This window comes from Haemaphysalis longicornis, unplaced genomic scaffold (assembly GCF_048455015.1).
Source record: "Haemaphysalis longicornis isolate Haplotype H1 unplaced genomic scaffold, Haemaphysalis longicornis Haplotype H1 scaffold_1, whole genome shotgun sequence".
In the NCBI taxonomy this organism is placed as follows: domain Eukaryota; kingdom Metazoa; phylum Arthropoda; class Arachnida; order Ixodida; family Ixodidae; genus Haemaphysalis; species Haemaphysalis longicornis.
The window spans coordinates 264,715,866-264,741,204 of record NW_027526203.1 but is presented as its reverse complement, the minus strand read 5'-3'; the positions used below and the strand labels follow the sequence as shown (position 1 = coordinate 264,741,204).

At 44.4% G+C, this 25,339-nt stretch overlaps 1 protein-coding gene across 1 annotated transcript; it reads left to right on the top strand.

Moving 5' to 3' along the window:
- The first annotated feature begins 11,500 nt into the window (after positions 1-11,500).
- On the top strand, positions 11,501-25,297 carry LOC144145334 (uncharacterized). The gene is made up of 3 exons (XM_077676909.1): positions 11,501-11,697; positions 14,384-14,566; positions 19,300-25,297. The coding sequence occupies exons 1-3, from the start codon at positions 11,631-11,633 to the stop codon at positions 19,524-19,526; spliced, it is 477 nt and encodes a 158-aa protein (XP_077533035.1). The 5' UTR covers positions 11,501-11,630; the 3' UTR covers positions 19,527-25,297.
- The last annotated feature ends 42 nt before the right edge of the window (positions 25,298-25,339 follow it).

The window sequence follows — 25,339 nt, the reverse complement described above, 5'->3', positions numbered from 1 at the left end:
CAACTACGCGCTCAGAAGAACTCTCCCTGCACCCGCACTTAGTAGTAGTGGCGGAAAAAATAGGCCGAGAAACAGTGTCATCAGTGCTTGGAAGCGAAGCAGACCGTATTCCAGGTTGTCTCCAGGAGGGAATTAAAGTCTAATCCGTTGATCCCTGGCCGAAACCGGTCGGTCATTGCCAGTCACAGACTGCATGCTTCTGAACAAGAGTTCTCCTCGTCTGTTGCATGCCTTATTAAATCGAAATGTAATAAAACGCATGTGGTGGCTGTACTTTCAATCTACAGACCCTCTTGGCAGTCGTGCTCCGGAGCTTGTAGTGGCGGCCATCTACGGGGAAATTCAATTTATTCATTTATTCAATTTATTTATGTAAACAATCCATGTCTCGGGAGGAGAGGCAAAAGGCAGACTAACTCTGCCTGACGGCGGCCATCAACCCCGGACATGTAACATTGCAACATTGCACAGCAACGGTAGAAACAAAACACAACTAGCTATACAAAGGTGATGTAGAAAAAACAAGATTATACATTTTTTTGTAATAATATTGTAGCAATTACAATAGGCGCACAACACAAATAATTACAAACTACACAGCGTAAGGTTAGACAATTCCACACTTAATTCGAATAAAATACAGAAAAAAAAACAAAATTATATATTTATCAAAGTAATATAGAAGTAAGCACAACAGGCGCACAACAAAAAATATAACAAACTACACAGAGTAGCGCTATACAAACTACACGGAGTAGCGGTACAGAATTCCATACATTAAGTAATGTTTAATTTTTTTCTTTAGCGCGAGCCAAGATGTGGTGTGTTGCAGTAATTCTACAACAGCGGGGTGCTTATTTAGATAGGTGAGAATTTGTTGGTCTAATGTTTGCATACCATAGTTTGTTCGGATCATTGGCGTCCTAAAACAACTCGGGCGAAACGAAGGAGAAACGAAGGATACTAAATACCTTGAACTCCGCGCAAAATTATTAGCTGTATACAGCTATCGCTCGTATGCAAACAATTTTGTTCAAAAAATTTAAAAAGCCACTTGCTATTACGAGTACCTCAAACGCGTGCAACACGTATAGTTAAAAATTAGAAGCATTTATATCAGGCACAATTATAAGCACCATCTAAAATGTGCAATTAAAAGGTTGTGTTTTAGGCAACAAAAGGTCAGTGGGCTTTTAACAAGCTATTCTTCCCTAAACGTTTTTTCGCATAGCGTTTATTTAATTTTCGTTTAGTATCACCAGAGTCCTTCAATGCTTTTCAATGGTATTAAGGGACTCTGGTATCACTTAGATCATGCGACGCTCCGATTTCCGTTTGTTTTTCACGTTGCAAGATGCCGATCTTAAAAGCTGTAAAATTGCAAGGGTTGTTCCTCTCAAAAGCTATTAGGTGACAGCAGCCTGTAGTATAAACTCTTTAGCGGTCATTCACCCCTGGAAAGTTTCGGTAACGATCAGCTCAATGACCGTTCGGCCTTATGGCCGCATGGATAGGAGGCCACAGCCTCGTCCACGGCTCATTTCTACGGGCTGTTACCCGAACCGGGCTCCGTCGCCTCCGTCATGTAGTGGTAGTGTGGTGGATGTGCGGCAATAAGAAGCAGATGCCTTGATTCTGACGACAAAAAGCCGAAGTCAAACTTAACTGGTTTACTGCATGTCAAGAGATGAACCACGACGATACAGGAACAGCACCCTTGTGGGCAAGCTTACAGAGAGACTCGAGCAGAGCAGCAGCGGGATCCGATTGCTGTCGATCGAAAGAATTATGCGCTCGAAGGAACCGCGTATTTATCTCCCGAAGCGCCAACGGTCAAACACCTTTGCACACGGCTCGAACATAGTACAGACACACACAAATAATCTGCAGTGAATGATCAAGCGCGTTCTCGAGTCGTTCGCTTTTTCTGTATAACCCCTATACTATCGATACGCGAACGCTTGCAGATACCCCTGACTCACCCCCTGCGCTGGTAATAACTTCAACTGCGGTGCACTGCTGCAGGACCAATTTGGAGCTTCACCGCGGCTGTAGATTTTTGTGACTTGGCGTCTTCCATTTTGGTATTCATTATGAATTTGTTGAAATATTTAGAACTCTGAAAACTAGGGCTTATGAGAGCGTTATTGTAAAAATCAAAGCCCCTTTCTAAATATAAAGATAGTTAAAACGCGAAGCTTTCTCCCATTCGACCTAAGTCAAAGCCAAAGTCCAAAATCCACTCTCTTAAAGTCCAAAATCCAAACTGCCGAAGTCTAAAGTCTAAGTCCAAAGCCAAGGAGCACTTAACGAACCCAGAGGAAATGCTGAGAGACCCGAATCACTCAGCGTGCAATCTATGCACCTGCTTAGAAAGTGTTTCGTCATCGTCATCGTTTTGTGAAACCCATTGTGTTAAGTTGGCTTTCCTGCAGTGCATCACCGTCACCGTCGTTTTGTGAAACCTACTGTGCAAAGTTGGCTTTCCTGCGGTGCGTTTTACTAGACGAACGACGCCATCAGCGCGGCATAGAAAGCATCTATTTAAAAAAAACGTAATGAGAATCTTTATCGTTTATCAGACACTAATGCAATCTCGTGATTTCGCTTCACCACAACGCACTTGAGTGATTAATTCATGCCGGAAACAAAGCAAAGTCGACGAATGGCAGCAACATGCGTACCATTTTCATTTAAAATGTGATCGGCGCCGCGGCACTGCGCAATGCAGGACGTCATGCTTGCATTGCGTTATGCCACAGCGCAGGCTGAACTATTGATTGATTGATTGTGGGGTTTAACGCGCCGACGCAACGCAGGCGATGAGGGGCGCCGTAGTGGAGGGCTCCGGATTAATTTTGAACGCCTGGGGATCTTCAACGTGCGCCGAAATCTCGTACACACGGGCGTTTTTGCTTTTTGTCTCAATCAGAAATGCGGCCGCCATGGCCGGGTATCGAACCCGCGACCTCGTGCTCAGCAGCACTACGCCTTAGCCAATGAGCCACCACGGCGGGTCTACTGTGTGGTCCGTTGTGCTGGCGGGTCCGTTGTGCTGGTGGGAGGACGTCAAACGGTGGCCCTGTATACGGGAGGACCTGTATACGGTGCCCTCAGTGCTCGAGAGTCGAGCGTATAGGATTCGTGTGTTACACAAACATATAGGATGCCCAAGACGCGGGACGGAAGCAGACAGCTCCATGTCTGTCGTCTAGAATAAAGCTGGTCCCTTCAAGTTGCATTCAGCTAACTGGCTTGGAAGTATGATCAATAGTAAATTACAAACAAACGTGTTTTGCTTCATGCACTCCGTGGGCTGCGTCAGCTTCGCAGGTCATCCTTCTTCACAGAGTGGAAGGGCGCTGATTTTGTTTTTCTCTCCGGTGCCTCTTCGCTGATTAAAGGGACCCTGTAACACATTTTCAACTTTTTTCTAAATCTTAAATGCTTTTAGAATGTAGTCAACAAACACAATCAGTACTTAGAAGAGGGGGTCGAAAAGTACCTCAGCCAGAAATTACTGCTCTCCTTCAGATAACCTGGAAGCCTGCTCAGAAGATTCTTCTCTCTTTCCCGAGTCTTAGCGCTCTTTGAGCGCTCGAATTACGTCATTACCACAATGTAGCGGCTATTGACCGCTTCCTTCCTGTTGCAGCAATAAACGCATTCGATAGCCACTTTTGAAAAAAGCCACAAAGCAACGCACAAACGGAAGGCGGATAGTTCTGCTGCGACGAGCAAATCACGCAGGGCCGCTGTTGATAACTACACCTTTGACGGTGCTCCCAGACGCGAAGGAAAAAGTGAAAGTGTTTATCGGAAGTGTTGCAGAGTCCCTTTAAACACTTGTCGAGCTCCGACCGATCGGTAGTAAAACCTATTCAGCTTAGCTTCTGCAATAAACCTTCCGCACTTCTTATTTAGTCTTGACTCAAAGAAAACCCACGGTACTGAGCCCGTTAACGTTCAGGAACTGCAGTGTAATTTTTATCGTCCTTCAAGACGTACTTCAAGTAATAAATAGTTTTGTTGGACTCTTATGTTCCTAAAAAATCAGAACTTGCTTTTATAAAGCTATTACAATAGGGGCCTTAGTTAAAAAATGGACAATTTCCATTTTACCTGTATACGGTTACCCGGGTTCCCGAAAAGCCTTTTCTCCCCACGACCAGCCTTCTGGAAAAGTTCGAAAAAGCCCTCTTGATGCGATCAAAGCTTTTAATTCCGTATACACAGTGATCTCTTGTTAGAAAAATTAGATCTTCTGGGGTATCGGGGACGTCGTTTTATTGCATTCTTAAGGCCTTACTTCGACAGCGTGGTTCAGAGTTTTCGCGTCGGGTAATACTTTATACTACAGGATTATTGTTAAAATCGGGCCTTCGGCGACGTTATGTTTTATCTCCCCTTCTGTGTTATCATTACACCCATATGATCTCTCTTAGATTTCAATACGCTGATTAGATTTCCGGCCGCGGCGTCCACTTTTCTGTTGGAGGCGAAAAGCGAAAACGCCCGTGTGTACGAGATTTCGGCGCACGTTAAAGATCCCCAGGTGGTCAAAATTAATCTGTAGCCCTCCACTACGGCGCGCCTCATCGCCTGCGTTGCGTCGGCACGTTAAACCTTACAATAGGCAGTTTTAGCATATCGTTACCGTGTTTACGTTACCGTTTACCGTGTTTGCGGGAGTAGACACAGCAGCGCTAGAGTTACCGCGAACGGTAACTTACCGGCAAAGGCTTCACCGTCGCCAGCGCTTCCGGTAACACGGGAAACGGTAACGCAAACACGGTAACGATATGCTAAAACTGCCTAACCAATCAATACGCTGATTATACCGTTCTTCTTTGAATAGGCACCACTTACACTGAATTAATCAGTGTTCTGCAAGAAGGTGTGCTTTCTGTCGTGAGATGGTTTGATGTTAATTCCATTACTGTAAACGCACAGAAAACTAACATGTTTTCGCAATCCGCCCAAGAAAATTTCACTTGAACTACCTTTTTCTTTACACCATACTAATTGCATTTTCTGTATTCAAGCCGTGTAAAAAAAATTTTATGACCATTATGTGATTTGGAATACTCGATGACTATTTCCAGTACGCTGTGGGGATTATCTTACATATTTTATAACTCCCGTATTCTCATTCCATTAAAATTCGAAAATAATTCTACACGCAATTGTTTACTTTTTTAAGATGTGTAATTATAGTTTGAACTACGTGCATGGTGTTTAGAAATCAACTCCATTTTTAAGTATAGTACTTTCTTTTTAGACTTACGCTCAGTTTCCTTCGGCAACTTATTTTTACAGGCAGTGATATCACCTCATTTTTAAGGCAGTGATTTCCTTGTTCACCATGTGCCGGCACGACCCTTCCGGCATCATATTCAGTTTGAGATTCCAAGATATTTCACCCTATTTGGCCGATTCGTTAAAAAATGTTATGTTCCCGCCACTTCCAGTTCACTTCCTGGAGCCACATTTTTGTACGTCAAAACAATCACTGAAATTATTTATTCGTGAAAACCTGTATTATATGACAGACACAGTTTCGTTACCGCGGCATGCGTGCACTTCTGCATCTTGCTTTGCAATTCTAACTGTTATTGCCGCTGACTACCGCGTACAGCCCCACAAGCCTTGGGCTGGAACCGGGCCAGTTCCTGTAAATAGCTAGGGCTCCGTGTTTCCGGATTAATTAGAAAGAAAGAAAAAAAAAAAAACCCCGAAAAACAGTCGCCGGTGAAATTTCGGAGAATTCGGATTTATCCGATAAACACCGATCTTAAAGCACAGGGCGGCAAAAAATGACGACCGAATTTCGGATTTCAGGATATCGGAGAAGCTATAATCCACACAACTTGCCGTTCGCACTGTCCGGCGGTAACTACAAATGGCCACCAGTCCAACACAAAGAGGCTCCCTGGTCGTCTTTCCAGACCAGTACACTTGTTTAAACAAGGGTTGCCTACCCTGATTTGTTTGGACAAAAAATGATGGAAGCTCACACTATACGCCTCGAGCTTCGCGATCGCTGCGCCGCCTGCCGCCGCTCCTCCGCGGCGTTGACGGGATTTGCGCTGCGTGACTGATAGGGGCTCGTGCAGTGTTTTGGTTCTACTTCGCTTCTTTTCGCCTTTCCGCGCCCTAAAAAAACTTGTTATGGTGACGACTATAGGCAAAGAGTACGTTTAGGTCACTTAAAAAGCAGCTGCGTCTTCGTAGAGTACGCGATCGCCTGCAAGATATGCTACCCGGGGACGCGGTTCTGCGCGCTTCGTCGCCGCTCTTCCGGGCGTCGGCGACGGCAGCAACATATCACCAATGTCACCTCCAAAACATCAGGCACAAGTGAATTCTACTGACGCCTCGTTTAGACCTGATACTGGCACAATGAGAGGTTGGCTTCATTTTGCAGCGTGGACAACGAATGCGCGGCTTCGTTTCGCATATATACTCCGCAGAAAAATATGTTTCGGGGATGTGATTACCCAATCCCGGACAATAACTTATGCCTTTTATAAGAATATAAATCATGCGAAAATGTAAAGTATATTCCAAGCCTGTGCGTCGTTAAATATGTGCCCACACACGCCATATAGCAAGAACCAAGGAAATGAAACCACAGAAAAATAAATGCTGTGCCAATGCGGAATTTAGAAACATAATAGCTCTAACGGAAATAAAAAAAAACAGTGCAGCTTCTGGCATGCTAAAGACGTTCGTCTAAACTTAAGCCAGGTAGGTTTCACTAGACCACTATACGCGAAATGCACTGCTATTTCGCGAGAAATCGGTGAGGGGGGGTTCGGTGAGGGGGACGTCGTGTACAAATGCGGAGCGGAATGCGGAGCGTTTTAGTAATCCCACACATAAATCTCACGTTCACTTTCCTTTTGTTTTTCTACTTCAATGAAGAGCTGATCGTACGGCGGACGCATTTTTGGAAGTATACAGGGTAGGCTGTTCAACAAGCGATGAAATGTGTCGTTGGAAGAGTGTGGTATGTGATTAAGGCCCTCTGATTTCAGTTTCTGGTTTATTCTGCAGGCTCCCTGTGCCATATGACGATATTTCGAAGAAGCATTTAGTCGCGTACGCGGATTATATTGTAAGCCCGTCTCCGCGCTGCTCGCAGAGGATATATGTAGCAGATGAAGGTCTGCTGGCGCGCACCTCACGACAAGACGACTCTGTCGTGTGCTGATCCCCGAATATAATTATGCATTGTCCATCGTACTTTTGTTGAATATTCCCGAAATTAACACAGACTGGCTTTTAAATGGTGGTGATCAATATCTGAGGTATAATATTGGCAAACGTAACTGGTGTGCTGTCAGGTATGAGTGCTCCGCTGATTATGTAAGCGCACAAAACCGATTTAAATCGTAGTGTATAGCCGTAGCATGAACATCTGAAGAACCGGTGGTTACGTAGACACGGCTAGTAAATTCAGGTCAGTGTAACTACAATCGGCTCCATCATACGCCGGTTCCGCGACGCTGGCCTGTGACACACACCTGGCGCTTATACAGACCGAAAATACCACACTAAGATCGCTTCGGAAACATTTACACTCTCGTAAACACACCCCATTTGCGAACAGAGTGACTGCTCCACACAAACATGAATTTCAAACGCCCACAAACGGTAAATCTCAGTCGTGAACGCGCCGCAAAAGCAGCGGCGGCACTGGGGAGCGGGGCGCGCGGACTCCCGCGCCTGCTTTCGAAACGGGCCGCTAGAGGGATTTCAGTGGCGCCCCTGCCCTTAGCCCCTGCAGGCCGCGCTCGAGGCGTATAGCGCCTAAGACTTGATGGTAGCGAAGCTGTACGCAACCTTCACGACCATCACGAAGGTCCACGATTGGAGCCGATTTGCTTCTTCTTCGGTGCCGCAATGACCTTTACTCCATCATTGTTGCTATAAGTGTAAGCTTCTATCATTATTTGAAGTGATAATCATTGGACATCACCATGTACGCTATGCCGCGTCTTTCTCGTTCCGAGCGAGTGTAGCCGCGATTGCGGCTAACGCTGGAGTTTTTGTCTTTTCTGTGGCCAATCTTGGCCAATCTCCCTAAGTGGGTATGCTTGGCTTAGCAAACGTGCACCGGGGACGCTGGGCGGCCGTCGCGAGGCCGCACACGAGCGCTAGCCGTTTTCTATGAATTTTTAACTGCGGTCACGAAAAATTACTATTGCTAAACAGCTTCGTTGTAAAGAGCCTCTGCGACATCGCGTGGCACGGCATGCTTGCTTTTTCACTATTTTTGCCTTTCTCAGGTCGGGTGCACAGTTCGGATCGCTAGTGTGTCTTGAAACTGTTCATGACGGCCTAAGCCAGCTCATGAAATATTTTTCAAACTTCCAAAGCTACGAAATAAGCAACATTGTCGAACCACTCTCGTTTTGGTGAGTTCACCACGTGTTCTCGCTGCGCGCTGAGGCTTCTCGACATTTTCTATGCGGAGAATACCTAGCCTGTGTAGTAAGGTTTGGGCTAGGTTGTTTCATTTTTTTGTCGGACTACACTTCAGGTTACAGAGTGCACAGAATTAGAGAGGACACAATGATCATAAATCGAGGGGAACGCGCTTCCGTGAGCGAAAAAAAAATCTCGTAAAGTGTATTACAACAAGCTTTGAATTTACAATAGAAGAAACGTACATGTTTTTTTTCTTTAACTATTCGTGCTTGCGTACATATATGTGCGTCTGCCATTAAAACCTCTGAGACAATAAAAATTTGCTACGAGTGTTCTGAGGCGTTCGTGTGAGGATATCATTTCACCTATGATTTGGAGTATTTAAACTAGAGCGGAATAAAATACGATTTTCGGAGAAATGAATATTTACAGCTATAAACTCTTAACTCTTTCGTTACCACGCCTATTCAAATCGATCACCGGTGATCGATGATTCCTATTGCCTATTTCAACATGTTGTCGTTGTTTCTCGTACACCTAATGCGGCCAGTGGTTAGTCTAGGCACTGCCCTTTTATAATCAGTTGAAATTTTCCCGCTCCGGCGACATTGAGATTTTTGACGGCGTTTTTTGCGAGCTGAGGTGCGTTTGTTTTTGAGGAAGGGGGCGTGGCTGCTGCACTTGAGAAAAAAGGATGCAGATCGTGGTTAGGTTGCATCACCATAATATTTTTTTTTTTGTCAAAAGGCTCCTGGCAAGTCAAATACCAAATAATGCGGTCAGCTTTGTAATCCGACAGCGTTGAGAGGTGATAATTGCTTGAAAATGGCCCCAGCTATTCACTAATGATCTTTGGTTCTGGCAAACGGCAGCTTTATTCTCCCAAAGCTTATTTCTGATGGTCCACCACATCATAGTTACTGGATATAGACTCTGCACCACATGTCTAGCAAGTGTGCCTGCCATTTTCAACCAGTTTCCAGCAGTTTCGGTTTCGTTTTTGCACTGCGAAATTCATATTCGGCGCTACTACGCAGTTACCCAACTACAAGCTCATTTGCCATGGCGCCTCCGTTGCTCGCTACTGCTCCTCAAAACAAGCATTCCGCTTGCGCTTCCACTTTATCTACGCCTTGCTTCTGCGATAAGAGCTTCCGCTGAAAGTCTAACGATAACACCAAGTCGTCGGGTATCAGTTCAGACGGGGAGAACGCTTCCAATTGGCCTTGAACACCGCCAGCTGTTCACCGGCCAGTTTCGGTTTCATACGAGGGTATTTCCGGAGGCCTAGTGTCGCTTCTTAGTAGTACTGTCTATTCTGACGAAGTCTCCAATAGCCTTGTATTTGTGTCTTTTCAAAATTGTTAGGTGGCGCTGCAATGTAGTAGGCTCGTAGTGCTGAACTTGCTTCACAGCCCGACGCCGGCTTGGTGAAAGCTTTCTGGGCATGATTCTAGCGCATCGTACCTTATTCCTGCAAGCAGGGCTACCAGAGTGAGTCAGAACATGATAATAAACCGCAAATGAAAGTTCTGACTGATAAGTGATCATCAGAACGTCAACAAGCATCCACCAAAGAGTTTGGTTCTCAACTCCAAGCGGATTTTTTCACATCGCTTGCTTGCCTTCAATATTGTGCCGGTCATAATCATTGACAAGGTGTTTTTACATCACAGGGAGGATGATTGAGGCCTTTAATAATGCCTAACCACCAGATTTCTTCTAGCGAACCGTCTAAAATAGCAAAATTTGAAATAGTGGTTGGGCTTCACCACATGGCACGGGCACCACGCGGGCTAACATTTTCTTTGATATCTGACAAATTGTACTGCGCAACTCAATTTTTTTTCTAGGACGGGTTTTTGAAATGTCTACCTACAAAATGTATATTCTAGTTTTTTCTACTAGTAGTCGTTTATTATACACAACTTACTTTTTTTTATTTTCGTCGACGCCTGGACAAAAATTTCAAATTCGATAATTTTTTTCGCAATCGTTATTTAGGAAAACATTATTAAAACTGGTGTCGTTGGAAAGCGCTTGGAATAATCTGCATTTTATGTCACTGCAATGTGTGCCTAACCAATATGTATAGCACAAAAAAATATTTTGTTAGACCTCTCAAAAGTGGTCAATTTCCCGCGGTAACGAAAGAGTTAAAGCACTGAAATTTCGCTAAAACAGAAACTCCGAAAAACATCCTCACAATTTTACCAGAAATAAACTCCGAAAACCCGCATCCCTAGATAGCCCGTGATCAATAAGCCGTTATTATTATTATTAAACTCTCTGACATGCATAGAAGGCAACCTTAATTGCTTGTTTTGCGGTAGACCCAGTAACAACGTTGCGCCAGACACTGCTGTCTGTTTTAAGCCAATCAGGCGCATGATTCAAAGTGACACTCCAGAAGCGGGCATGAAACGAACAAAGAAGAAAATGGTTGTTGTGTGTTGGGGGAAGAGAAGTGGCCCGTAATCGTCTTGCGAGATAGAACGGGCACTCAGGTCCGCCCCGGTGTAGCGCAAGCGACACGCTCGCACGGGAACCGAAACTCCGCACTAAGTTGTAAGCAAGTGAGAAACTCTACGGGTGCTAAGTATCTCCAACCTCCCAATAACAATTATTAGCATATTCTTCATGACGGGAAAGCTTTGAGTAAAAATCCCCAAAAGGAAATATTTTCTCCATGCTAAAATCGCTGAAGAATCGATTGATTTGTTGATTGCTAATGGTATCCGTGGTATCCCCGTTGTAATGGGGTAATGACGCGTCATTTTACCAAAGCAACTAATATATCTATGTTTTATACTCTTCGTTTCATTCTAGCGCAGCTCTTAGAGTGAGTCAGTAGTATTAACTCTATGCTTAGAGTAGCCTCAAAACCTAAAAATACTTTTTTTCTTCGTTTCATTCTAGCGCAGCTCTTAGAGTAGCCTCAAAACCTAAAAATACTTTTTTTCTGTTACAGGTGGTAGCTGGCCTAGGCTATTATCCCCTCTCTGCTTTTCGTGCACCAGAAAACGCGGATGGGTCGCGCCATCTGTAGGGTGGTATGAGAAATGGCAACCACACCTGACGCGTTTCAAAAGCGCCGATCCGCAGGTTGTTGTTGCGTGCCTGTGCGCACCGGAAACTGTGAAGTGGACCGTTTAGCTTAAGCTCCTAGTGATTTCTTGTGCCTATCGGAAGCAATGAATACCATAGAGTCTCTAACCGTGGTAACAGGGACGTGCATTTTCCTGGCGTGTTTCTACCAAGGTAAGCGTAGCGACTCACGGAGACCGATTTGTTTTGCTTTCTCAACATGGCGGCCCCCGTAAGAAAATTATGTCAAACGAGGGGTTGGGTGTGACAGTAGAGGTTTAGCTGTAAATTCTAGTTATAACGCGTAGCGAACTAAGGTGTATGCAGATTATATGCTTGAACGGTAATAGCGGGTCACCACTACGGAGGGAGTGCAGTTACATTGAAGTACAGGAAAGCAATCGTTTTCGGAGTGGTGTCCTACGATGCTACGATGGGGGCGAGATGAAAGTGAAATACGTTGGAGAGCATTATTGAGAACTTTGCTAAGCGTCCAGATGAACAGCCTGCATGTGGTTGAGCTGTTCAATAAAAAAGTAGGCGGGGAATCCTTTGCGTCACTCAAATGAACGGTTCTGCAACACTGGATGAAATAAGCAGAGACGAAATAAGGGAGTGTCCAGCGTTACGTCCGCACGTAACCACGTCCAGGCGAAGCTTTCATATGAGTTGCCGTTAGTTGAACTTGCGCAAGAATTTTGTTTGTAGATCTGAAAACAAAAAACCCGAGCTTCGAAAAGTTATTCAAATACGTATTGTAGCGACGAACATGTCCAACTCCTGATTCGCATTAACCTGTATAACTTTGTACCGAAGGGAAATAGCGCGTCAAAAAGAACTGTCGCAAAACGGGAGCATCGCAGGGAGTTCCTCTGGGAAGCGTGATCAGAACCAGTGTAGGGGGCAGACACGTCAAATCCATGTCAGTAGTGCCGCCTGAAGTGTGTCTGTGCCAGGGGGTGCCAGAAGCTGTGAAAGATAACGGCCGCATTCAGCGAACTCTGAGTGCGAACAAGAATTTGTTCGTGTTTTTGTTGAATTCTTGTTCGCATTTCAGGAGATGGTCTGTCTTCAGGAGATCAGTGTATGGCCTGGAAGTCCATTTACAACGCTTATTAGAATGGTTATCATATCAGTGTAACTGGGGGGGGGGGGGGGAGGCGTAACTTCTTGTACTGCACATTCTGCAAATTTCATGCTGTCGAAATTGGTGCGTGTGTGTATGTATGTGCGTGAGGCTGTTGCAAAGTACACAATGAAATCTTCCAACAATGCTGTAAAGTTTTGGTGATTGCTGTCATGTTCTGCTGTGTTGAAGGCTGACCAGCTGGTACAAATAAACATGTGCGATAATGAAAGTGCGCTACGCTACAAAATTGTTTTTCAATTGAATGCTTGGGTCTCGTAAGCATTGCTGTTAAATAGAGATGCACAGCATTTGCTTCATTTGGGCCCCGTGTGTGTGTGAGCTCAGGTGGCGGAGTGCTTGCATGTGTCCATTTACATCACAGTGCAAAGGGTGGATGCACAACACAAAACAGTGGTCTGATTGTGACCAAGTTGGAGCCTTAGGATTTTGACAGATGGAAATGTTATGAAGTCAGGTTGTGTGTTTAGGGGAACAGTTGGGTGCAGGTCTCAAGTGCCAAAACCTGAGTCGTCATAGCATTGGCCCATAAGGGCATATAACAAAAAGATTTTGACATACCTCTCCTTTGTATATTTTGATTTAGTTAGGTAGTGTTTATAAGTTGCAGAGTACAACGAAACTGTATACCAATCCTTCTTCTCCGAGAGAAACCATTCAGCGGTACATTTCAAGTCTGCTTCAGACATATAGCTCATCTTCGCACTTTTTCGAGACTGAGCGAGACAAGACCTTTCTCTGAACAGGAACAAACTACTGAAAAAAAAGAAACACTGTTGCTGCACAGTGAAGTTGTTGAGGCATTTCTAGAATTGCTTGCTTTTTGTTTGAACTCTACTTTCTTTGGTTGGCACAATAGAGCATTTGATCAGAAAAATTGTTTGCATTTGCCCAGGGTTGCACCTGTCCTGAGCAAAACGTCAGTGCTATGTGAGGTAGTCGGTCATCTCATTTGAAAATTGTAAGAGGTGGCATTGTGATGTGCATATGAGGGGCCCTAGAAGAATGAATAGTCATCGACCAGTGGTACTCAAATAAGGGTCTGCGAATCTGGAGGAATGGAGCCCTCCACAGAAATGCGCTCTTCCCCCTCTTTTTTTTTTGCTGCTTTTATGCAAGCATTGCTGACAATGCAAAACAGTGGATTTGCTGCATGGAACGTACTTTTGACTTCTGCGCATAGCACGCATGGTAAAGTTGGCTTTTTTTTCGATATTTCAGCCATACAATAAAGCCAGACCCATTAAAGGTAGGCATGGAGTAAGCATACGGCCGACTTAAGCTGCAGGGGTAAATTGTTTGATAATATGACACATATCAACACACTCATGGGGTCTCCCATCACTTTTGCAAGAATCAAGCCTCACTGCATAAATTGAGGGACTGAAGGAGTCAGGCTTGCACTGCCGGAAAACATAATACCAACTCAATTTTTTTTTGTGTAGGCATTTTATTGCTTATACTAGAGCTTTGTAGCCACCTGTAGCGCACACTGTATTCGTGCGCTTGTTAGTGATGCTTGCATGCTCGTAGTCGCCCCAAGTTTGGTTGATATTTTTGAAGTGTTTGCTGAGTAAAGAGTAGTTGAAGTGCATCATTTGTCCTGACCTGATCTCTCGGTATATTGTATGTTTTCTTTTTCTGCGAAAATGTGTCAACTGGGTGCTGTTCCACTTGCGCAGTCCAGCACCGTGATTTGTCTCTGCCTTGCAGCGCACGCCATCAAGTGCTACCAGTGCAGTACCAGCGAGGATGCCAAGGGGGAGGACCACTGCGGAGCGTATGCCTACTACGACAAGACCAAGAACACGGCCGTCGAGTGTTTGGGCGAGGAGGCCAAGGCCCTGGGCACCTTCTGCTACAAGCGCATCATGCAGGGGCCCAGGGGCTTCATCTGTGAGTGGCCTTTCATTTGGGCCCCTTTAACCCCACCCCAAAGGGCTCAGTGTGCAGCCCTCTATCTGCATGTCTGTTAAGTGCTCGCCCAGATTTTAAAGGAATGCCACTTTATTCATCACCCATGAAAGAAATGAGCTTGCAGTCTTCCATTTGACACAAACATGCATATATGTGCGTGCAGCTTACACGCACACACGCTTGCACACGTGCACGTGCACATGCACAGAGAGAGAGAGAGAGACAGATGTCAACAGACTTTCCCAAAATTTGCCAGGCATTTTTTTGCATCTGTGTTTGCACCAATGAAGATTTGTGCAGTTCAAATAGGCTGTGCAACTGGTGTCTCAGCAGCAAGGTGCATTTTCGCAGAGTGGCACTGCAATGCCCTTTGGCCGCTGCTCCTGTGGAATCTAGACTTTTGCTCCCAACAATACATGTGTGTGTGTGTGTGTGTGTGTGTGTGTGTGTGTGTGTGTGTGTGTGTGTGTGTGTGTGTGCGCGCGCGTGCGTGCGTGCGTGCATATACATCTAATTGCTTGTATCCATATTCCGAGCCCTTACCCATACCATCAAAAGAGGGATGAGACCTTTAATCTCTCGCTTGCATACCAAGCCATGTGATTTGCTATAGCAGGCTTGTCCTATAACTTGTAACATTTAGCAAACACCTTTGCTATTATAGTGGGTACCCTACTACAAGATGCAGATTCATCAGGTGGGTGGTTTAGAGGTCTGCCGTGTGGTCCTGGGTTTTCGTTTTGCTTTTCACAAAAGAGTGTTTGCGCCTGTACTGGCAGTAGATCTTGTTCATCATAATTCGCTTACATCTTGCAAGAAGCATTAACCTTTTCATCTACTTCGCCTCCTATATTTTCATTAGGTCAGAGAGCCTACTGTCCTTGCATTAAGTACTTACTTGATCAACCACTTTAAACATTGTTGGTTTTCTAACGTGGTGGCAATTTTACAGCTCCTGGAAATGGTAGACATAAAGGAGAGATAGGTGAATACGATAGCCGAATAAAATATTCTTGTTGTCTTGCATGTATGTATGGTATCATTGCAGTGTGGCACAAATGTGTGTGAGGCTAGGGAAATTAAAATGCGTTAAAGGGGGTGAGTTGTGGGAAGGGGGAGGGGGTGGGGGGCTACTTACATGCTAATGCAGGAAGGTGGAATGACAAGTGCACTGAGTGCTATTCCATCCACTAGTTTGGCACAGCTGCAGGTTGTATGCAATTATCAAGTTTCACTTGCCTTGCAGTCTTCTGTTCAGCCAATGAGAATTTTCTTGGCTACAGTTAAGCCACATCATGCTAAGCAATGCGAGAATCGTGACATAGTTTGGTACAGCAAAAATGTCTTATATAAAAGCATATCACGAATTAGTAGAGGTGTGTGAATATTTGAAACTTGGAGTACTTCCCGTGTAGTTCTTGCTATTCGAGGTAATTTGCAGCGCAGTTTGAACTTTTTGAATACTTGAAATTTACAAATAATAGAGCCAGAGAAGCTGGCTTTGTTGCACGACGGCGATGATGATGATCGATATTGGTTTCCCCTTTGTAGTGGGGTGATGACATGTCATCTTACCAAAGAGGACTAATACACCTATGTTTTATACTCTTGGTTTAATACTAGCACTGCTTAGGGCAGGCACAAAAAGCTTATTAGGCACAAAATACATTTTTTTTTCTGTTACAGGTGGTAACTGTCTTAGGCAGTATTCCCCTCTCTGCTTTTCGTCCACCAGCATTGTAATCTTCTTTTCGTTGCCTCTACAGCCTTGAAGTGAACTTCCTCTGTGCTACCCTTAAATCCTAGGGCTTCTGGAAGCCGAATATTTCCCTCATGTAGGTTTGGATGGATACCCTCACATTCTAACACTATGTGCCGCATAGTTTCTGTTTCTTTTCTGCAGACCACGCATACCCCATCATTTTGTGAATACTTTCCCACAAAGCTCTTAGTTCGCAAGCAACCTGCTTTAGCCTCAAAAAGCAGAGCACTGCCAACGGGATAACTTTCAAGCTTCACTGCACAGCATACCTGCTCCCTTGGGTTGGCTTTCTTGCGCGATGCCAAAGTGGTGCAAAAAAGCGTATTACTTGTAAGCCTTGCGTGATTATGCCCGTGTGCAGGAGATTTTGTCACGAGTTCACGAACCCAATTTGGTATCAAATGGGCCCCCCGTTATGCTACAGTGTGGCCCTTAACACAGACGTCACCCAGGGTAATCCAGATTTTGAGCATTCTATGTTACGTGAATGATGTCTTGGTGAACTACGACAGGTTTCTTGGCTTTGATGTCATGGTTTAGCTTTTTTTGAAGCTGAATACAGCTCATAGCGACAATATGTATGTGGGTGTGCCAGGTCGAGCACAGTGTGTACAACTGAAAAGAATTAGACAGCAATGAATAATGCATCTGTGCGCAAGGATTGATGTAGAGTTCAGACTCGTTAACTTCTTTCATTGCAGAATCAACTTTGTGCGCACATGGGGTAAGATGCAAGTATGAGTTCACAGGTTGAGATAAGAAGAAGAAGTAGAAATTTATTTGCCGAAACCATATTTACATAACAAAATATACAGAAAGAAAGATTTGTTAATTAGAAATGCACTTCGAAATACACCCAATCTTCTATTTTAGAAATGCCTGTTGCATTCACTTTTAAATGAAAGCAAACCACTGCATCTAGGTTCACAAACCTTCCAGATCCAAGGCACAGAAAGCTGTTCACTGCAGGATTTGTGCGAACAAAAGTGGTGCTACAGCCATTGGTCTGTCCCGCTACGAGATTTGGAGTGATACCTTGGGCTGAGCTGAACAGTCTGAACTCTTGCTTTAATGCAGCTACTCACAATCATGATGGTCATGGCCTGCCGCCATAAATATTTAGTAAGCATGCAACGTTGTATTAAGCTTGCTGCTCTGAGAATGCCCTCAGTTGCAGTTTGAAAACATTTTGTGGTGAGTGCTGACACTCGCTGCACATGCTCATACAGAGCAGTGGCGCACCAGAGGGAAGATAGTGCTATTCAAGCCACATGGAGGACACACATTGTTTGACGGGACTCAAATGGATGGTTCCTCACCTTTACTCCTATTTACACAATGGAGCTAGTGTGTGCTTCTCCTCCTTTTGAGCTACACAGAGAGGTCTCTGAGGTTGTGGTTGTTTGTTTTCAAGTGGGAAATCTTTCAGGACATCTCTTTAAGTCACGTAATGCCCAAACTTACTAATGTATGGTGCATACCATGGCGTAAATTATTGGGGCTCAGGGGGTTCCTGATCCCCCCCCATTGTGCGGAATATTTCTTGAAACCTAAATTTATAAAAACAAAATGGCCGCCAGTGCAAGATGTGTGTCCCCCCTTGTGACGTTTCTGGATTTACGCCACTGGTACTTGCGTAGCCAATAAAAAAAGGTGCTCAAAGCATAGCTCAGCTCTTATTAAAGGGGCCATGCAGACAAAGTACAGGTTTGTTTTATTCGAAAGATTTTATGTTTTTTAATGCCCCCAGCACTTGTCCAGCAGGAAGCGATGCTTTATTCACTGAGAAATTAAACGTTTAAAGTCAAAATTTCAATTCTCCTGCTAAATTGTGTTTCAGCAGGACGTCGGCAATGTCGTATCCAGAGCAGGGCCCTAAAACTAAAGATAGTCTGCTGACCAGGGCTGCTACCATCTCACAGTCGGCTGTTTGGTTGTCTTATTTATCGACCACTTTCATAGATGGTGCTGCAATACCGCTGAAGTGCCTTCGCACTTTATCTGGCCAAACTTCTATACCTGCCGTGTTTTTATTAGGGTTGATACTAATCGTTTCCTAAGACATAAACTATAACTTGACAAACATGTCACGTGAGTGGCCGTGCTGCTTATGTCAGTTGGCCAGTGTTGTGCCATACATACAAGTCCAATGCGTCTGACGGCTGTGTTGGGCAGTGTCAGTTGGCAAGGTGTCGCACTGACTGCTTCAACGTTTACATGTTAGTTTGTAATTTAATTAGTTCACCCCACCATTCTTACTGCTATAAAAAGAATGTGCCATAAATTTAAGCGCAAATAGCTCGTTCTGCAAGCTTATAATCTCTGTCTAATTTGTGTTTGCTTTTGCCGGCCTCAGGCTATTGCACAGCTGTTCATAATACTACGTCATAGGTTCTAGTGCAGGAAATGAGCTTGTGGGTCGCATGGACATTCTCTTTTTTCCTAATTATATAGCTCGTTTCAGTGATGTTCACGTTAAAAGTGGGGTCAGTGTTATTCTAATGAGACAATCTTTTGAATGAAAGAAACTTGCATTTTGTCTGCGTGGCCCCTTTAAGGATATTAGTGTCAATTGTAAAAAAATTAAATGCTATTGCTGACGCTGCATCACCTGATAGGAACATTTTGTGCATTTTGCTGCAACTGACTAGTGTCGCAAAAACCGTGCATGGTTAACATGTATCTGGTGCCCTCTCCTGATAAAGCATGTAGCTTCTTTTGCACGCGCATATTTATGTACGTGCTGTTTCTAGTCAACCGTCCAGCATGTCTGGTCGTGCTCAGCAATGAATTCATTATTGTGGCGTTTTTCGCTCTGTGTTAAGAAGATGCTATGATTACAATGGTCATACACTCAAACTGGTTGGTGGACAGACCCGATTGCCTGAAAGAATCATGCTACCTTGTGCAAAGGCAGCCGAGACGAGCTTTCCCACCTCGTGCCATGCAGGGGACGGCCGGTGGAGAAGTGTAGAGCGACGCTGTGCCCAGATCTCGGAGCGAGGCGTCAACTGGGGCTGCGACTGGGGCTACCACGAGAACGGCGTCTACTGGGAGGAGTGCTACTGCGCCGAGGATGGCTGCAACGGGGCTGACCAGCTCCACGTTGGCTCACTGCACGCCCTGCTGGTGCTGTGCGGAAGCATAGCTCTTCTCAGGCACTTCAACTTTCTTTGACCGACCAAAACGGGCCACCACCGACGTTGACCCTTTGCACCGTGTTATAAGCAGTGTGCAAGGGGGAATTTCAGAGAACTGTGGGATGAGGGTCAAGTGATCCAGATAACGTTGCAGTTTTACCTTCGAGGCCTCCTTCACATTTACATGGATTACTGGAGGCTGAGATTCTAAAACTGCGCTGGTTCACCTCGTCAGTCTCGTTTATGTCACGGCAGAACTGCATGCATTCCAACATGTTTATAATAGCATGTTACGAGGAAACTCATTTTACTATGAGGAAGAGCTCTTCCGAATGCTTGTGCTATCTCTACTTGTGGTGAGAAACGTTTTTTTATAACGGCTCATTGAGCTTGACTTTGAATGTTGTGGTCCCGTAGCCATACGATGTCATTGGGGAATTTTCTAAAGTGCAGTGGCTAAAATAAGGGCAAAAGAAAAAGAAGTGGACAAAAAGTTGGCTATATTAGACCTTCTCTGCTATTGAACGGAACTCATAACAAGTTCTTGTAAAAACTGCTTCATTTTTTCGGTATGCATGGCCGTGGCATATGGCATTGTCTCACTTTGTTTTTATTACTATGATGCATTGCTCCAACCGCTTTATCTGCACTACTGTGCCCAAGCGGTTGTATCTTCTCACTAATTTCTTAATTGGAGTTGCTGCTTATTCTTCGCATATGTAGCTAGAAGTAGCAGACATGGATTGATCATCACAGCATCATTTGAATTTGTTTGGGCACTGTGTTAACCAATGTGAGGTACGTTCAAAAGTTACCTCGCAGTGTTTTTGCAGCAAACATTTGGTGTGGATGTGTGTGCATTCCTTCATGTTGCACTGTGGAGGTTTAATTGTTATAGTGGAATCTCAAAGTGAATCTCAAAAGGAAGGGGATTACCTGATTACCTTTGCGGGTTCCCACGTGCTTCATAGCATTGGCGGAGAGGCCTTCGGGGCCCCTCTAAGCCAAAGTACACCCTGAGTTGGTGTTTTTTTGTAATGCTTTTGTGCATTTATTTTATCACTGCTAGATCAGTTCACTTACACAATGCTCCAGTGGTACAGGAGCAGTTCAGAGGTGCGGGAACATATGGGGAAGTGGGGAAAGCAGGTGTCGTCTCCCCAGAAAGTAGTTGGTTTTCCTTTTTGGAAGGCCGTGGAGCCGGTCAAATCGTAGCAAAGACTGACTGGCAGACAATTTACTGGCCGAACATGTTGCTTTGAAATAGTCACTAGAGCACTGCATAGGCCCAGGCCCACCCCCTGAATTCGGTCAGGAGCTCGTAGGCGTGCCGAGGTAGTACTCATATCCTCTTAGCCTGAGACAAACCGGTCCGTGCCGCCTGCTGCTTTTGTGGAGTTCGATTTTATTGCCCCTTTATATTTTACTGCCGGGGTATCGCTTTGTACAGCATCCAGAGAATTAATCTACACGGAACTGTACTCATGTCTTGGCATTGGATGTTGCATCGGTGCACACGTAAACTGACCTTTTGATGTTGTGGAGGAACGCCTCCCCCCTCTCCTCCCGCCCAAACTCAGATGATTGCATATAATTGAATGTTACGTTCAGCCTTCTAACTGTTTGGAGCAAAAGCAACGTGGACTAGGTCATAGTCTCAATGAGTATTCAGGCACTCAGTCCAGACCTGTACGGCAGACTGCTTGAAAAGAAGGCCTTTGCAGTGCTCTGCTAGTGATTACAGCATAATTTTGATTATATAATCTTGGTTGACTTGGAAACCCTGAATAATTTGCGCATTTTTCTTTGAGTGTGAAAAGCTCATATGAAGTGTACCTAAAATTTGATGTCACATGCACTCTTTGGCTGCCACAGCCACTCAGTGTTAAAAGCCGCAATACTAACCAAACCATGGTTTGCTTTAATGTACACTCAGTCAAAATGATGCATGTGTGTAATGGGTTGAAACTGAAAACTGTGCATCATTTAGAAGCACTTAGGCTAAACTAGGAAATGCTGCCTACCGCAGTGAAGAGCACTTTACTAGCGTGACGACACTGTTAGGCGGATGAAATCCCCGACTTGAGCTCTTTTTCTTTATGCTACCCTTAGGGTTTTCTTCAGTTTAGCGAGCGCGGAAACTACCGTTGTGCCTTCTCTTCGCATCAAGGAGGAGCTGTGTTTCCAAATGGGTCCCGCAGATTGCACACAGGTATTTGTTAGTGTGCCACCCACCTCCCTGTGGAAGTGGATGATGCTGATTGATAAAAAGAAGTGCCGCTGCACACAATTTGCACGCTGGGTAGAGCATGGGCTGTGTGCCACCCCTGCCCATCTTGCTGCAGGAACGGCAACCTTTCTCCGCATACGGTGCACCTGCTGTGCCTGTTCTGTAAAGTAAGGGAACAGCTCTGCATTTATGCAGATGAAGGAAGCACCCTTAAAAGTGAGTAGCCCGTGATTTAGGAAGGTGGTGTGTACAATGGGTCTGATCTATCTAAACTCTATGCACCCAGCTCACACAGCAAGCTGCAGGGTAATGATTTCTTTTTACACAATCTAAAGAATGCACAGCGAAGAACTCCAGACTATGCACATGCATCTCAGCTTCAGAACACAAGATAAGCGCGAAATAAATGTAAGAAATGTCCTAGCAATACCTTGTGGTCAAGGAGGTCTTGGCTCAAGTCAGTCAGCATTGCCTGCTACAACGCTACTCGCAATCACACGACATATGGGAGGATGCATGTTGATTGCACCGCAGCATCTCTGCACGCAGGCTGGGAAGTTGTGGCAAATTGTTCTCGTGATCGTGTTGGGAGGGGTGCGTGGAGAGCAGACTGGGTGATCCTCCTTTGGATCATGCCAAAGTGGCATGCCCGCTTGCAGTGATGTCTGTGCTCGTCCGAGCAACAGCTGTGTTTTTCTTTTTCGTATTTCTCAGTCAAATTCCTCACTGGCATCTGTCTATCCACTTGCTCTGGCATGGCATTTGTGCTTTCATTTCGAGCCTGAGATACATTCGGTGGCAGTCAAGCTTTGCAGTACAACTACGGCTAGTATTGATTTTTCTGCCACGTGCATCTTGATTGTTTTGGCACAGTCGGTAATACTGGATAGGAGGAGCCAAGAAGTAGGAGTCTTAACATAGAAGCAAAAGAAATGTACAAGTGTGTGATGTAGCCAATTTGTGATGCCAATGTGTTTGTTGCAGTTAGGACTTAATTAGTAGTTGGCAGACCTTCAGGATGTCTGTGTGCTGCCAGCAACTATGCAGCTGCAGAAAGGGTTAGTACTGTTACACACTCCTTGCCAAGGCGCAGAGGAAACTTTCATGGAAAGGAGATTTTTACATCTTGCATTGTATTTTTGAGAATTCATAGGCTTGTGCTCATCTCTTGAAGCCAAGCTCGACTCTCTGTAAGCGCGGTTGGATTTTTTTCCCCATAAGAATGTGCTTGCATGTTGCATATGTATAAAGCTTGCAGATTTACTACTTTTTATTGCCTTAGAGCATATTAGTGCATATATACTAGTTGTGTATATGTCTATGCATAATCAACTGTGGTATGCGCTGGAGGAACACTTTGAACTTTTTGGGTGAACCTGATGGACTGTTATTTAAGGTCGAAGACCTTAAATTGTAGTTACTGGTATTTATCAATAATCTGGCAGCATTAAAACGTGCGAGAAAATTCTATTTTGAGTTCTGGTTTATGATATGTTTTGAAGTACAAAAATGTATTCATGCCATCGTATTTCCGAATGCTAACATATCCGTCCATGTGTAACGTACAAATCAAACTTATTTTGCGTACATACCCTGTAAACCTTATTCCGTCCACAACTGTAAGGTTTGCAATTTTTATATGTAATGTATTTTATTGAAAGCTGAGTGGAGGTATCCCAGGGAAAATTGTATTTGCTACTTTGTCAATATTTCTACCCCGAGTGCCATGGTGCAGCCAAGCTCTTCAGCAGCTATTTGATAAAAAGAAGTTGTTAATTACTGCTTAATTGACACACACACTCACTCGCTTATATATATATTTATATATATAACACATACATGAGAGGCTGGACGCACGTGTGAAAACGATGGTAAAAACTAATGTCAAAGTGTGTGCGCGTGCGTGCGTGTGTGTGTGTGTGTGTGTGTGTGTGTGTGTGTGTGTGTATATATATATATATATATATATATATATATATATATATATATAAATTGCTGCTGCATTTCTCTATACAAACCAGAAATGCCTGTTCCAAGTTGATGATAGAAAATGGTTATTAATGAAACCAGTTTTACTGTAAAGTTCCGAGAGGACACCCCCATCCAAAATCTCGTCCTCCTGCCCTTTGAGGCGGAGTATTGTTTTTTAATAATAGCCCCAAACGTCTCCCACTAGCAAAAATTGCATTAGCCTCAATGCCTTTGAAAGCCCGGAGAACTCCCTCTGAAAAATCTCCGATGACCCGTTTATGAACACTTCTGCTCATTTGATTTTGAACCGAAGATACTTGTGCGGGTTTATTGGAAAGGTAAGGGTGGAGTAAATGTACGAGATTTCGGCGCACGTTAAAGATCCCCAGGTGGTCAAAATTAATCCGGAGCCCTCCACTACGCCGCGCCTCATCGTCTGCGTTGCGTCGCCGCGTTAAACCCTACAATCAATCAAGGGTGGAGTAGAAGTGAAACCCGCAATAAGTACAAGGCCAGTTCTCCAAGCCATAAATTCTGCACTTTAATCTAACATCCGGGCATCAGATGTGGTCATTCTTTCTCATTCTGGGTCTTGACCTTAAGGTTTGCCCATCCTGTATTTTGTACTTGATATCTTTGAGGGGGTCCTCACGGAACTTGATCGTACATAATCACTGTTAAATTTTTGTGATTTGCTTAGCGGATTATCCCTTTAGTCGGAACGGGTACAGTCGAAGGGTTCCTTACTGCTTGCTTCCCCAGATTTTATTCCTGTCTAGCATGCTTTCGTCAGGCTGGAATATAATGCACATTTTCGCAAGCTTGTGTAGCAATGTACACAGGCCAGATAGGGACTTGTACAATGTACTTGTTAGCCGTTGCATGGTGCTAGGTGCCGGAGCAGTTAAAATTGTAGGGTTAGGAGTGTTTTCATTTTTTTCTATGGCTATTTACATGCCTAGCCTGTCACTCTGTGTAAAAGCGGTAATCATTTCAGCCAGCTCTTTTGAGTCTTGTAACTGTACATTTCATCTCGTATACACTGAATCTCCCATTTCTGCTCAAGAACTGCTTGTCCTGCCTTTCGTTTAAGCCTTTTGCAAGGCCTCTGACTGTCCATCTGTTGTGTGCTAAGCCATAAGCTGGGCCGTTCATTCAGATGATTGAAGTATGGTCTGCTGGAGCTGATTGCACATTACATGTAGTGAGCACTTAGGTATTCATTTAAGCAGACTTTGCTTTATTAGACACCATGATTTTTTTTGATTTTTTTAATTGTTGGTGGGCCTTGCAATTCATGTGGTCGCGGCAGAAGTGTACAATTTTCGCATGTGTGTGAAGCTACGTTTTTTTTTTTAATGAAGAAAAGCATGTCACTCACTAATCAATGCATTGTGAAACCGGTGCAACTGTTTTGATTTTCATGACACATGTATCAATCTTTGTACGTGTGAATGTCAGAGTAAGGCCCAGGCAAAGAAGGTATTTTAAGTGCTTGCTGTTCTGTCTTTCGCAATAGCTTTGCACTAAGTACAGCGTGGCAGGACAGTTCAACTGCAATGGGATTGTGAAATTGTCAAATAAAGTCTGGATTGTTGACATCATGATTGTGCGGAATGCTGCCATAATGAGAAGCCAGTGTGTTGTAG